Genomic DNA, 14972 nt, shown 5'->3' on the forward strand with positions numbered 1-14972 from the left:
ATGAAACTCCCTCAAATTGTCTGCATCCAGGAGTGCTATGGAGCAATTTTCACCATGTAGAAGGAATTGTTACGTGTATCTGGTAGTGCCGGGCAGTATTTCATTAACACAAAAGCAAAAATGAGTGGAGCACCAACCCCCTACCGCCGAACCTCTGATGGCAGACGGAAAAGACGTGCCAGACACCTCAATAAAATCAGTATGAGAGCTGTGGTGACAGGAGGCGGTGGCTATTGTGGATACAAGCTGGGATGTGCTCTTGCCAACATAGGAGCTTCTGTTGTTCTGTGTGACATACATAAGCCTTTGTGGGTGATTCCCAATGGAGTGGTGTGGATAGAGGTATGATAAATAATATTTTCCCAACAGTCAAAGTTAGTTCATTCGCCTTTTTCTGTAATGTCTTACTAGTTTTCACAGAATCCAAATGCCTAATTGCCAATTATTTCAAATTTCATTAACCTTTTAATGAAACCTTTCACACTTTTAAACAGTGTGAACATCCCACATGAGTTTTGGTAAATGGACTTTAGTATATCTGAAATGAGGAAACCAGCAAAACCTGTAATGCACAGAGCAGTCTCACTCCTGACTCCTCAGGATCTTGCCTTCATCTAGGCCTTAGTTTAACCACCTGCAGAACAAGCACAGGACTGTTCTGAACCTTAATGAATGTCTTTAAAGTCCTTTGGGTTCTATGGAAGAAAAGCATAATTATCAGCAAATATTGAGGTGTGCCCTGTTTTGAGTCCCAGGATACTTGTACAGCAAGTACAATTCTATGTATGCATTATATATATGGATTCCCTCTGTGTTAACCCACTGTATGACAAATGCTCACCTGCAGCTTTGATTTCATGTCCAAGTATCTTTTCTTATGTATTACAGACAGATATCAGGGATTACAGTGCCATATTGGCAGCCTGTGAAGGGGCTGACTGTGTGTTTCACGTAGCTTCATATGGAATGTCAGGAATAGAGCAGGTGAGTCCACATAGTTTTGGTTTTTTCTGTGTGACTGCCCACACTGAGGGTGAGAGACTTCGATGCTGTAACATTGCATGACAAATTTCATCTCTTCATACTGCCCTGGTCCTCTGGCAAACTGCTCTGTGCAAACTGGAGTGCCAGTTGCAAGGACGCTGCTGCAGAGGGATTTCCTCTCCGTTAGAGGTTCCACCAGCATCCTGGGGAGGTGTTTGAGATGGAAATGACATGGAAAAGTTCTGAAATATTGTGAAGACAAAAGGAAGGACAAGGGAGGCTGGTTCCCTCCAAAACCCTGATTCTTCCCTAAACCTTCAGATGATCTCCGAGGTGTAAGGTCACTAGGAGGAATAAAAACCTTTACTAAATTATAAATTATTTCATATATCTGAATTATAACAATAACAATATTTCAAGTCTTTCATTTGTTTGTTATTGAGTAAAAAGCTACACAGATGCAGTTGATGTAGAACTCTGAGTCACAATTTTATAATTAGAGTTACAAACACACACAAACACACCCCTTTCTTACTTTATTTAATAAAAGGAACTTTAATAACTATCCTGTCTGGATAGAACAGCTCACTCAAAGTTGTTTGCCACTGAGCAATGCATAATTTGAATTGCTCTGGTTAGAGGCAACTGGTCACTAAAGTGCTACTGAAACACAGATATTTAACATACTGCTGCAAGATATATAATAACTGGACATATATTTTTAGAAGCACTACCATTTTCTTTGCTTCAAGCAGACTAGTCTGTAAAAATACATGAAAAACACAGCTATAGTTTAAAAATAATGATTAGACTTCTTTAAGTCTGAAAAAGCAATCTAAATGACATTTTTAATAATCAAGCACTAAATTATATTTACTTGGGGACATTTATAACAACCCCTATTGAATTGAATATGTATTATTACTAAAAAATGCACTTTTTTTTTCTTTTCCTAGTTGCATAAAAAAGAGATCGAAACTGTAAACATTAATGGAACAAGATTCATCCTTAATGGTAGGTATTTAACTGTGCCACTGGGTGTTAGTACAGCATATCAAACATCATATCCCATGTAGAGGAAGCCAGTTGGCCTATTTGGCACAGTCTATTCATTACCAAGTACTTCACATTGTTGGCAGAAAATAAGGAAACACGTCAGAGGGGGGTGTTTATGCTCAATTCTGCTAGGTGTGATATGAGAGCCAGCACTGCAGTTCAACTACTTCAGCTTTTCAACACCATGTTTGACTGATGTCAGAGTCTGTATCCCTGTAAGGAGTAAACCAATTCCCTGTGTATTTTGTAGCAGTTAACCTGCTTGCTAACAGCCTGTGCACAGGCAGTGGCAGCCATTGAGGCAGCACTCTGTCCTGATGGGCAGCAGGCTGCAGGAGCTCTCCTGAGGCACAGTGCTGGCACTCGGCTTAGGGTGTGACAGGGAGTAGAGCACTTCCTTCTACACTGATGTCTTCCCTTTAAATATGCTCTGCATTTCAACTCACCCAGGCACAGAATGGAGTTTCTCTTTTAACATTTGACTCTTTCTTGGACAAAATGTCACACAAACTTTTTTCCCATACATTTTTCCACTAAAGTGATTGACTTTTTTACATTGCTGCAGCTTGCAAAGAACAAAACATCCCTCGGCTGGTCTATACCAGCTCAGTGAACGTGGTGTTTGGAGGGCTCCCTATTGAAGACGGGGATGAGGAATCTTTGCCATATTTCCCAATTGACAAGGTATTTTGTTGTATTCTCTTTTCAAATTCCTCTGTTTACTTCCATGTTTCTGAAAAACCCTGGAGTTTTTATGACAGTGCTTTGCCTGATGCAAGCATCCAGGCACAAGAAAGGCAGGTGGGATGAGAGTTTGAGTGACCTGGTCTAGTGGGAGGTGTCCCTGCCCATGGAAGAGGGGGTTAGAACAAAATGGTCTCTGATGTCTACTTCAACCCAAACCATCCTGTGATTCTATGAAAGAAAAAATAAAACTCTTTACACTCCTTGAAGATGCTATTCACAACTTTGGCACATCAGTTTTATGTACATTGAAGTATATTTCTTTGGTTTCATGTTAAGGCCTTGTTTTTGGAAAATAATTCCCACAGTGCCACATTAACATCAGGTATATTCTACCTGCTATATGGCTTGGTACCTCTTTAGCTATTTACTAATTTAATTAAAAAGCAAAAGTACTTCTGTCTGCTTTGCATACACAATTGTTTTTTGTGTCCCTCCTCTCTCCATCAAGTACTTCACAGTCTTTCAAGAAGTAGAGATGGAGACAAAATATGAATATTTTAAATAATGTTTTAAATAACATTTTCTCTGGCACAACACCACAGGGAAGTGAGCAGGATGCTTCAGACCAACTGTAATGACTTCAAAACTTGGCTTTTGATGTTCCGTTACCTGAAGAAGAAATCCAGATTACAAAGTAGTGATCAATTACATTCCTGGCAGCATTCAAAGCATACATATATTTATTGCTTCTCAAGTGTGCTGAAACTAATTAACCAGATTTGCATACACAAAAATGTTTCTTTACCCTAGAAATATTCATGTGTTTTACCCTGAACCTAATACCCCACAACTTCTGTATTTTGAGGTATTTTTTGCCATCTGCTAAGTGAAAACTAGTGAAGAAGAGATGCCTCTCTGTCCTGTCACTTTAGGAACAGATACAAATGTATTTGCTTTTTCTCTACAGCTCGTTGACCATTATTCCAGAACCAAATCAATTGCAGAACAAATGGTACTAGCAGCTAATGAATCTCCACTAGCAGGTACTTTTATCTGAGCATGAATTCACAGTAGAATTTACTCCTCCTCTTCTTGCTCCTCCTCAAAATCCAAAATTAAGTTACCAATTCCCTCTCACAAAGTATTTTCATTTTAAAATAACTTTTAATTGGGTTTAAGTTTCCACAATGTCTGTAAAAGGTTTTGGCATGGTAGCAGTAAGTTCAGTATGTTAATGAAAGATAACAAGACAACTATAAATTAAACAAAAGCAACTGTTTAAATTGTTACATACCACACACCCCCTCAAGTTATATATTAAAATCTGAAGTAGCTACATGAGCCTAGAGCATGGAATTATTTATTAGTGCTTCCCAAAGTTTTCCATGTTGAGGAAGCCAGTTATACACTTGAATACTTAAGCTCACCCATGAGATACTATAACTGCCAGTGCAAAACAAATTAATGTAAATTGCAACATGATTCTATGTGACCAAGTGATACTGAGCTAAATTTAGCTGTGGACAACTTACAGAAAAGACTCTTCACTTGATACTTGCAGAGGGCTAAAACAGATAGAAAGTCCATGATGGGAACTCCATTCCAAACAAAATTGTTTTGTTTAAAATAAGAAAAGGGGTTTTTTTTCCTCTTTATTTCCTTAGCAGCTCTTCACATCAAAGCCCCTCCTAATTTCAAGACCAATACACAGTTCTGCATTTGTCAATGAACTAGAACCAGTCAGTGTTCCAAACATCCCATTTTGATCCTGTGCCACAGCAGGACTGAATATTTTGTATGTTTACAAGTACTATTAAGAACAGTTATTAGCAAATGATTAAACAGCCAAGTGATGTACATGGGAAGATTTGATTTTTATGATCCCACTGAAGTTGTCAAGAGCTTCTACCTCACTCCAGTGGGAGCTGCACCTGCTGTTGAGGGAACCTTACAGCTCTACCTTGTCCTGCTAACAGGTCACTGCTTCCCATCAACAATTTTGTGTGGGATTAGTTGGTTTCATTCCACTATCCAAAATACTTCCAAACAACCTGCTCACTTCAGTGAACTCATCACCACAGCCAACACATTCATTCACTGCTCTGGCACAGGCACAAGGGACTGATTAGAAAGAGATCTTTAAATACCTGGTATTTTCTAGGAACACAACTATGCTTGCAGGATTTCTCTGAATCTTATCTTGCTATTTTGCATGCTCTGAGTCTCCCATCTTAATATCCAGGTACTAATGCAGCACCTTTTGGTATGTATTGTTTTTTAAGGTAGTTAAGTGAATTTAGAGTAAGTTTGGCTGCCACTTCCTGGTTCATACAAAGAAAGGTACAATGCAGTGATGTGAAGGTCTCCTAAGAATGATCTCCTCCCATGTTCTAGGAGGTGGAATACTCCACACCTGTGTTCTTCGCCCACCAGGAATCTATGGACCAGAAGAGCAGAGACACTTGCCAAGGCTTGCAGTATGTCATTTGAATTTTTTAACCACAAGAGTTTTCTATGTTATGGGTAAAAAGCTGAAACGGGCATCACTTTTTTATATTATAAATTGACTGATCTTATTGCGTAGCAATTCAACAATTCTATAATCTACTGAGGATATTATAACTTCTTTTAACAAACATTATATCTGTAAAGTGTAGATTTAAAAGGCTTTTTTTTTTTTAATACAAACACATGAAAATCCGGCTTTATAATTTAATGATTACTGTAAGATTCAGGCCAATCCATGATATTTCAAATGTCTGTTTACATGCAACTTACACCAAATGGTTTTAAATATTAATGAAAAGAGATACAGCAAAATATCTTATTTCCAGTCTCAACTATTAACAGCTTTCACTGTTCAATGAAGCAGGTTCCAGAGTTGGAAGCACCCTCTAGTACAACAGGTGACTGAAGGGCAGCAGCTGAGGTGTTCACATTTTACTCTTTTTCACTTGCTTTTAAACTTCAGGGCCAACAGATAATGTTTAGAACATGAACCCTGTAAGCCAGTTATTTTAAAAGTATTAGTGTAATATAAAGTTATACACAGCTTTCAGGAAATAATACATTCCAGTTGACCACATAATGGATGTTTTTGGTTTGTGGCTGAGGTAGGAAATTATATTAGAGTGAGCCAAAATATACTTTATCATCTTGTAAATAAGCTTAAGAATGGAAAATATAATTTTAGTTAAATCTGAGATTTTTTTAGCCCCTTTATAAATATAATATTTTTAAATGTCTACTTTATTTTGAGCTTATTTGTTTTGTGCTGATTTTAAGGCATTATGCAAATGTCATGTTTCGCAGTTTCTAAAATTTACCTATTCAATGAAAACTGAGACGCTTTCCTTCCAGCCAAAGTGTATCTTCCAGTTCTTCCTAGCCAAAGATATTTGATAAATTTGATCCAATTTAGTGAATACTTTTGATCCACTCAGAACTCTGTCTTACCTTTCCATACAATATTTTACTTATCCCTAAAACAGACTTGTATCTTTTGTAAATTCAGAACATACTGCAATACATCTTTTGACATTTTCTCATGAGTAGTTCCTTGGAATATTTTTAACTGATTCTTTTGTTGTTGTTGTATTCTAAAGCCCATTTTGTTACAGTTTCATATTTGTTTATATCTACAGAAGATTATTGAGAGAAGGCTACTTAGCTTCAAGTTTGGGGACCCTACTGTTAAAATGAACTGGATACATGTAGAGAATTTTGTACAAGCTCATATTCTAGCTGCTGAAGCTCTCACCCCTGAGAAGAATTACATAGCTGTAAGTACACAGTAAAACACCACAGATCTCATTTGACAGTGGAACCTGCAACCGTATCCTGTGCTATAGCAACCACTGCAGTAATTAATGTCCTTCAGCTTACATCGTTGTCTGTGTTTTCAGCTGATAAATGATGCTATGAGCAATGTGGGATGGGACACAGTGTTGGCTGTTGGTGTTGGTTAAGAGATGGAATATTCAGTTCTGTTAGAATATCTTCATCTTGACATTTGTAAAATGCAATATTTGTCATTTCTGGAAGATGAGTAAAGAATGTTTGCTATGTCGGAAATTAAACTGGAAGTTCAGGCATATTCATCCTGTTCCTCTGTACAGGTCCAGATTTAATATTCTGAACTGTGATGGTCAGTTCTTCCCATACCATGTGCCAACAGAGGCACATTTAATTTGGGTTCATTGCTTTCCAAAACAGTTACAACTGTTTTCCTTCTTGTAAATACCGGTTTGTGATCACCTAGAAACATTGCCCTGAGGGTATATTAGAAAGAAGTTCAAAGCAGATTAAACTACTTTTTCTAAGCCCCTAAAAGCAAAAGGAAAGCAGGAACATAGACCTTGGCTACACAGGAGTCTTCTGGATTCCAGTGAGCCTTGACTAGACCCAGAGCAGAATGTGTCCAACCCTTTTGTGGACACGTGCCAGCAGCACCAGTGAGATCCAGCTCCAGTGGTGTCTCTGCACAGTTAGTAAAGCCACTCTGAACAGGCACATCTGTAATAAACCATTTATTCCAAGGCAGGTTAATCACACAAACCACCTGTTCACCAATTCCATGGCACACAAGAGTGCAACTGAGTGAAACACAAGCAGAGAGTTTGTGACTTGCATGTGCATCCGCTCATATTTGATACTGCTGTATCATTTTTAAGCTATTTGTAAGGAATGAGATAAAGAAAAAGAAGTCAATATACATTCAGTATTATTTTTACTGACTTGTCTCTTCTCTACCTCTTTAACAGAGTGGCCAGGTGTATTTCATTCATGATGGCGAAAAATCCAACCTTTTTGAATGGTTAACTCCACTTGTACGTGCAATACTGATCTCCAAGTACATTCCTTTATTTAACTGTATGCAACTTCAGCTTTTGTGTGCATGCTACATTTTGTACGTTTGCTTTGGGTGTGAAGGTTCCACATGGAACTCTCTGAATATGGGTTTAATTCCTGCTTGGATTTCAATCTAACAAAGCCCACCCAAAATACTACATTAAAGCAACTGTCTTCAATGAGACCAATAGATCATCTATACCAGCATCCTGTCCTGAGCTGTTACTGTCTTCATTTTTGGGACATGCAGATGGGGATAATGGGTATTTTGGGTGAGCAAAAAATATAAGTCTTAAATATTCACCTGTTCATTCTTTTTAAAATACTATGTTGTTGTCAATGATAGGCTCAAATCCATAAACATGTCATGATGTTAAATTAGGTTTCAGCACACCATGATACTTTGATTAATTATTGTAATTTCCTTCCTACTTTTAAGGTACGAAAATGACATCATGTCTGTGGGTGACATTTAACTGGCATCTCCTTAAAAATAAAAAATAGTGAATACTAAGGGCCATGATAAATTTTTCTGCTTTAACAGAAAAATTTAACAGTAAATAGTTCCATAAATATCGTCTACATTGAAACTTTAAAACTTGTTTGAAGTTTCTGGAGTTTTTCATTGTTTTTAAATCTTTTCCAGTTTGAAAGATTAGGTTGCAGTAAGCCATGGATACGTATTCCTACTTGCTTAGTTTATGCATCAGGTAAAATATTTTATCAACATTTCTCTTTCCTGTTCATGCTACCCTCATTCCTAACTGTAATATAATATTGTTTTATTTGCCCATCATTTTCATCTTCATGTATAAAAATAATATGCTGTGTGCTCACCTAGTGTTCAGCAGTGTAAAGTTCACCTCTGTGCAGTATATTGAAGCCAGAATGATCTCTTACTCAAGTCCCACTAAAACAAGTTTTATGTAGGACTTAACAGATGTATAACTTCGGGGAGTTAATGATACAAAAAGTTAAATGCAAAACTCCATGACTTTATGAAATAGGATGAAGAGTATCTGCTTTGCTGCACAGGTATTTGTCTTGCTCTCTCCAGAATCAACCCCCCAGTGCAGCTCAGACAGAATCCAACAGAGTTCTCCGTTGCCATATTTTTTATGAAGCCTCGTGACCTTTTCACTTGATCTGTGCCCAACCTTCTCCCTTTCCCAAATCCTTTTCCCACAAGCACAATAATTAGGATTAAATCCAGCCCCTTGTGAGCGAGTAGTGCTGATGGTGTTAGTAATGGTACCCTGAGCTCTCAGGTCTGTGATTATCCTTTATGAGCATTTACAGTGTGAGATATGGCACAATCACAATGGCAATGCAATTCTCTGTTCTTACCTCAAGTCGAAATCTTTTGTTATGCAGCCACATTCATGGAACACCTTCATTCGATTCTGAGACCAGTTGTTGACCTGCCCCCACTGCTGACCAGAAATGAGGTAAAGTCTGTATTTATAAACTTTCCTTAATTCCCATGGGATTCATACATGTTAATTACGAGGGAGATTTTAACTCAGTAGAAAGTAAATTCCACCCAGTGCTACTTCAGCCTCCAGTTTCCAGGGCAAATACATGCATTGTGCACAATTTAGGCAATATATTGTGCTTGGTTGCCACGATTTTAGAAAAGACCTAAAGCTTGCAATATGGGAGAGGCTTCTTCAGCTCCTCTCTTTCAAGGGCCAATATCCTATATGACTTGGCTGGGCCTTTAGGCACTACAAGATGGCTTAGATCTGCCTCTTTGAGTACCTTAGCAAGAGAAAAATTGCAAAACATCTTTTGTGGAGGTTTACAGATTCTACTTTGCCTTTTTTAATGTCTCTTTGCGCTTTCAAGAATCTCTGAGGGGAAAATCTTAAAAATAATGTATGCAACACTCATAGGACACTGATATAATGTTGGAGGGGGTTTGTATTTTACATTTCCTTTAACTCTGACTTTGCTACCATTTACAGTTTGTTCCAGTTGCCTGTGTAGTCCTGCCTTTGTATGTTGTCTCTTTTGCCCTGTAGGTACAGAACATTTCTGTCACTCACACATTTCGAATAGACAAGGCACGAGCTCAACTTGGGTACCGCCCACGGAAGTTTGACTTTGCTGATTCTGTGGACCACTACATTAAATCCAGACCACAACCCTCGAATTATCAACTCCTCCTCAAAGTTTTGCTTATTTTAATTGTTACTTTAATTTTGATTTTTCTTTCTTTAAAACTTGCTAGCCTTTCAGTTTTCCGTTTCTTTAAAGCAAGACATCACTGACCTGCATAAACTGCATGGTCACAGCATTGTTACCCAGATCATTCTAACCTCCACAATAGTTACTGGCACAGTGCAACAAACAGGCAGCTCCTTTTAGATTTACAAACAAAATCATGATAGATGAGTGGCTGGACCTGAGAATTAAAATCCAGTAAACAATAATTGCCAAATCACCAAAACACAAGCAGAGTCAAGATTTTTGCCTCTATTTCAAACCATAACAACTTTCCAAATTGATTGCTAAAATAAATGAGAACCTTCAGAAAGAACAAGAGCTGCAGACAGCCTGCAGTGCTTCATCCGGGAAAGAAAAATGGTGAAGATAAGGAGAAAGACTGACCACAGCTTCTGTCATGGCTCACTACCTTGGGGAACAGAGGAACAATCAAAGGCACAGACAGAACAATTACTGCAAATAACACACACCAAGCCTAGGGAGACTTCACATTCTGTGATTTCATGAATTAGCTCTAGCACCACATCTGAGGGAAAATAAAAGTGTACTTGAAACATTGCTGAAGTCCGTGCTGTGTCTGCACAATCTCCCAGAACTGCTCCCTGCCCTGCCCCTGGTGCAGAGCTGCAGGTACCTGCTGGTAGGGTTTTTCACGGGTCAAAACTAGGTATTGTAGTTAAATTGCAAGTTACAAAGTAAGTTACGTTAATTGTATTTATGTCACAGTAGAAGAATCTGCTGCTATGGTTTGCACAGATCTTTGTACAGCTTCCTTCACCTCCTGTACTTAAGGCAACAACTAACACAGTTCAGTTGCTCCTCAGCTGAACTTAAAGCGTGAGTCTCTTTGGCACTAAATTTCTGAGCTACAGCAGTTGTATGGAGCAAATCCCTGCAGCAGCTAAAGTGAACAATGTGCTTTTCACGTTACTGTTCACGAAAATGGACCTAAAGCACGGTCCAGGAGGCTCCAGCTCCTTCCCATCCACCACTCACGGTGGGAATTCATCAGAGAAATTTCCTTCCTCACCTGCATCTTTCCAACCTGTAACATGGAGAGGGAACAACCAACAGCAAGATGCGAACAGTAGAGAGCTCGGGAAAGGACTAGGGATGAGAGCTGGAGGGAAATAATCACGGATGGATTTGAGAATTCTGGAAAGGGGGCGGCACCTCCCCTCAGCCCGGGGCAGGCCGCAAAACCCAGGTGCCAGGCCCGCGGGTCGGGGTGCTGTAACCCAAAAGCGGCCCCGAAACGTAGGACCCCTGAAAATTACAGTGTTATCTTTTCCCCTAGTTCATATCACAGTTTTCTAATATTGATATTAGCGACTGTGACCGACAAGGCCAAACACCCCGGGCCCCTCGGGGAGCCGCGCCCAGCCCAGGCAGCGGCGCTCACTCGGTGCCCGCCCCGGGGCCCCCCGGCTCCTGCCGCGCGGGTGCCGAAAAGGGGCCGCCGCGGCGGGGACAAAACAGCTTGGCAGCGGTGGGATTCGAACCCACGCCATCGAAATGACTGGAGCCTAAATCCAGCGCCTTAGACCACTCGGCCACGCTACCGCCTGGCTGCTCAGCCGCCCGCCAGGCCTCTTTGACGGACGCAGCGCCGCCGTTCTTTCTTTCCATCCGCGCACACTGCCCGCCCATGTCCGCGGTACCACACCTCCTGCGGCGCCCGCCGCGCCCCGCCAACGCCGCCGCTGCCGCCGGCCCGGGCTCCGCGCTCTCGGAGCCCGCGGCTGCGGCGGCGCCGCCGGGCCCGGCCCAGCGCAGTGCCCGCCCCCGGCCGGCAGGTGGCGCCGCTGCCCCGCGCCCGGCGCCGGCCGCGCACGTGGCCCCGCGCTCAGGCGGAGCGGCGGCCGGCGGCCGGGCTCGCAGCGAGCTCCGGCTCCCTCTCCCGCCCTCGGCCGGACCTTAGCCCTCGGCCCCTTCTCCTGCCCAGGGTCCGGCCGTCGGGCTGCGCCTCGGGGCGCTTCATATGCGGCAGGCCCGGGCCGGCACCTCGGCAAGGCGCTATAAACCTGCGGTCTATGCCGCACAGCGGTCGCGGTTGTGGTGGATCGGCTCCAGCCGGTCCTCCGAAGGGCTTCCGCCCGCCTGCGCGAATCCGCAACCCCAGCGATGGCCGTGCCGCGGTCACGGAGGGTCGAGCCGGCCGTTGGCCGGTGCCTTCGCAGCCGCGACAGCAGATGCGCACACAGCTCCTGGCCAGGAGGAGGGTCCGTCCTGCCCCGAGTCAGGCACCCACCTGCCTTCCCGTCCGCTGCAGTCGCCTCCGGCCCACCAGAGCACACGTGCTGCCCGAGCGCTGCCAGCCCGCTGCGAGCCCAGCGACCTTCCCCGGCAGCTGCACACTTGGCATCGCAGTGTGTCCTCAGCTGAGCCATTCCCACCCAACACGGGACGGCCCCGCCGCCTTTATCTGGCCGGCAGCTGAGGGTCGGGGCTATCTGTGCACAGATTGTTGTCCGGCCACGTCGGTGCCGCGCTCACCTGCTGCTGAGCTCAGGCACAGTGTGAGCAGGGCCTTTCCCTGTCCACCCCAAGGAGACAGCTGGCTTTGGCAACCACAGCCGGATTTGGTCACTGGTGAGTAGAAAGACAAATTCTCATGTTCTGGGAGGCCTGCAGGAGAAATTTGTATTATTACTTTGTGGGCAGAACTAAAAATATCAAGACTAAATGTAATGCAATTAAAACAATATGGAGAATTGATGTCCACCATTGCATAGAAAGTCATGCATTGGTGCTCCAGGAAGTTTTATTTATGTGTGTTACATGCACCTCCCATATGACTGGAGTGAGGTTTATGACCATCTGGATTTACTTTGTAAGACCAGATTGTCAGAGGAGTATGACAGCACAAATTGTCAGGAAATTGATTGATTTAAAAGCAATTTTTAAATCTGCAAATTTAAATGAATGCAGAATAAAATTGCTCTGAAAGTTAATATCATACGAGGTGTCCTTTCCTTTTTCCTTTCAAAAATCACAGTTCCCTAGAACAATTTCTAAAGGAAACCTTATTTAAAATGAGCATACTGAAACTTTACAAGGTATAAGGCTCTTGGAAAAAAAAATACATGCAGTACTGAACATACTCAATGGAAGAACAACATATTATACTTGCATGTCACTGATTTCCTAGGTTGCCATTTCAAATTTAACTTTTACTATTTTCAAAAAAACAAAAAGGTGACTCTTTAAGTGTAAAGGATATATCACATAATGTATAAATAGAAAACTAAAAGTAGAAAATACAGTATGTCTCGTCCAATGCCTGATTTCAACATGTTTAGTTTTTCATCATCACTGCTTGTGCTTTTAAGAAAATATTATAGAGAATAGAAGAGAAGCTCCAGGCTTAAACCTGGGAATAAGTACACTCTTGCCACCAGGGTAGCAGAGCTGACTTATCTAAAAGCATGAGAAATGTGTAGCTTGAGAAGGCATAACCTATGTTCCTCATAGAGCTGAATGTTCTCCATGAGGATTTATGGTACAAGGCAGCCCTGAGGTTCCTTTTAGTCCAAAATGATGCTGAGTATTTTGTGTCCAGAGAAAGGCAACGGAGCTGGTGAAGGGTTTAGAGGGTAAATCCTATGAGGAGCAGCTGAGGGAGCTGGGGGTGTTCAGCCTTGAGAAAAAGAGGCTCTCTGCAACTCCCTGAAAGGAGGTTGTGGCAACATGGAGACCAATCTCTCCTCCCAAGTAACAAGGCAAAAGGAAATCGCCTCAAGCTAAATTGGGGGGATTGAGGTTGGATATTAGGAAAAATTTCTTCACTGAAAGAGTTGGTTAAGCATTGGAACAAGTTGTCTAGGGAAGTGGTGGAGTCACCATCTCTAGAAGTGTTCAAAAAAGTAGACGTGGCACTTTGTGATACGCTCTAGCAGGTATGGTGGGTTCAATAAAAGGTTGCTCTTGACCTTGGAGGTCTTTTGCAACTTTAATGATCCCGTGATTTGCCTGAGTTTAAAACGAGCTACTCTCATGACGTGTTCAGTTGTGCTCATGTATCACACCACTTACAGTATTCCACCATTATCAGTAGCCTGCCATGGCAGGTGATTTTTTAACTATTATCAACACATTTTCACACAGTGATAACCAGACATAACCTTCTACTAGGCCTTCAGAATTCATTTGATGAGTCTGTGCTCTTCCCAGGCCCTGCCATGAAGTGTCCCATCATCAGCCCTGCCGTGTGCTGCTCTCCTCAGGGTGCTCAGCTGGGCTGACAGCAGAGTGAGAAATGAGGAGATGCAGGTTCTGGTGCTCATGGGTCAAAAGTGCTCAGTTATTGATAACTGCTGGTATTTACCACAGTGATGTGCATCTGGGAGATGAATAGAACCTCAAGAGCTTTTCTGCACGATCACTAATGTTGCAAATGTATTTCAGTTTAAACAAATATGAGAAAAAATGTGCCCTTTAGAAGCAGCATTAAGCAGGGGCTTAGTCAAGCGTCTGCTTGACATTATCAAACCAGGGCTGCAGTCTCAGCATGGTGCTGGAAATTGGTGACAAAATTACAGGTACTCTCAAACTGCAGGTGGTGTTCCTGCACACGTGTGCTGCTCCCTCCGGTCTCCATGCTGAGACACAGTTTAATTTATGTAAGTAATAGCGTGTTTTCCTGGCAGAGAGTCAGAGCATCTGCTCTGTGTGTTTTTAATTAAATACTAGTAATCTTCCCCCTGAAGATTATCTCAGCAGCAGTGTTTTTCTGCTCTCTTCGGAGAGCACCAAGGATTGTGCATTTTTCTGTCTGTAGTGCTGCAAGAGACCATCCATCTGTCATGAAGGACGTACTCACATCTTCCAGTCTCAGTTCTGCAACCCCTACTCATGGTAAAAAGCACTAATGAGGATTAATTACATGAATAAGGGATTGAACAGCAGTAAAAAAGGCAGACTCTTTGCAGGATGCCAAGTAATACAATTAAGCCAGAACCTATTTACATTCATTTCCATGTAACTCATAAAAGGATAAGGAGTTTTGTTTAAATTTTCCACAAATTCTGGCTTGAGGAAAAGCTTAAACATGGGCATTTTCAACCGAGAAAGCCAGTGTTTTAGGAAAAATGCAAATGTCGGTGCTTTGAGGAAACGCGGTCTTTAGAACGTGAAATGTGGTGCCTAACACTGCCATTTCTTAC

General features: G+C 41.9%; 1 protein-coding gene and 1 non-coding gene across 2 annotated transcripts; one reads left to right on the forward strand and one right to left on the reverse strand.

The window, feature by feature from the left end:
• On the forward strand, positions 1 to 10315 carry LOC136367842 (putative short-chain dehydrogenase/reductase family 42E member 2). Its single transcript, XM_066329656.1, is given in 11 exon segments — positions 1 to 342; positions 889 to 984; positions 1941 to 1998; positions 2606 to 2724; positions 3695 to 3770; positions 5122 to 5204; positions 6372 to 6509; positions 7491 to 7556; positions 8225 to 8288; positions 8953 to 9026; positions 9603 to 10315. Coding segments are annotated over 11 exon segments (1365 nt in total). The 3' UTR covers positions 9852 to 10315.
• Positions 10316 to 11288: 973 nt separating this feature from the next.
• Positions 11289 to 11370, reverse strand: TRNAL-UAG (transfer RNA leucine (anticodon UAG)). The gene has a single exon. It is a non-coding gene; the product is annotated as a tRNA-Leu (tRNA).
• Between the last annotated feature and the right edge of the window lie 3602 nt (positions 11371 to 14972).

The sequence above is a fragment of the Sylvia atricapilla genome, chromosome 15 (assembly GCF_009819655.1).
Source record: "Sylvia atricapilla isolate bSylAtr1 chromosome 15, bSylAtr1.pri, whole genome shotgun sequence".
Lineage (NCBI taxonomy): Eukaryota > Metazoa > Chordata > Aves > Passeriformes > Sylviidae > Sylvia > Sylvia atricapilla.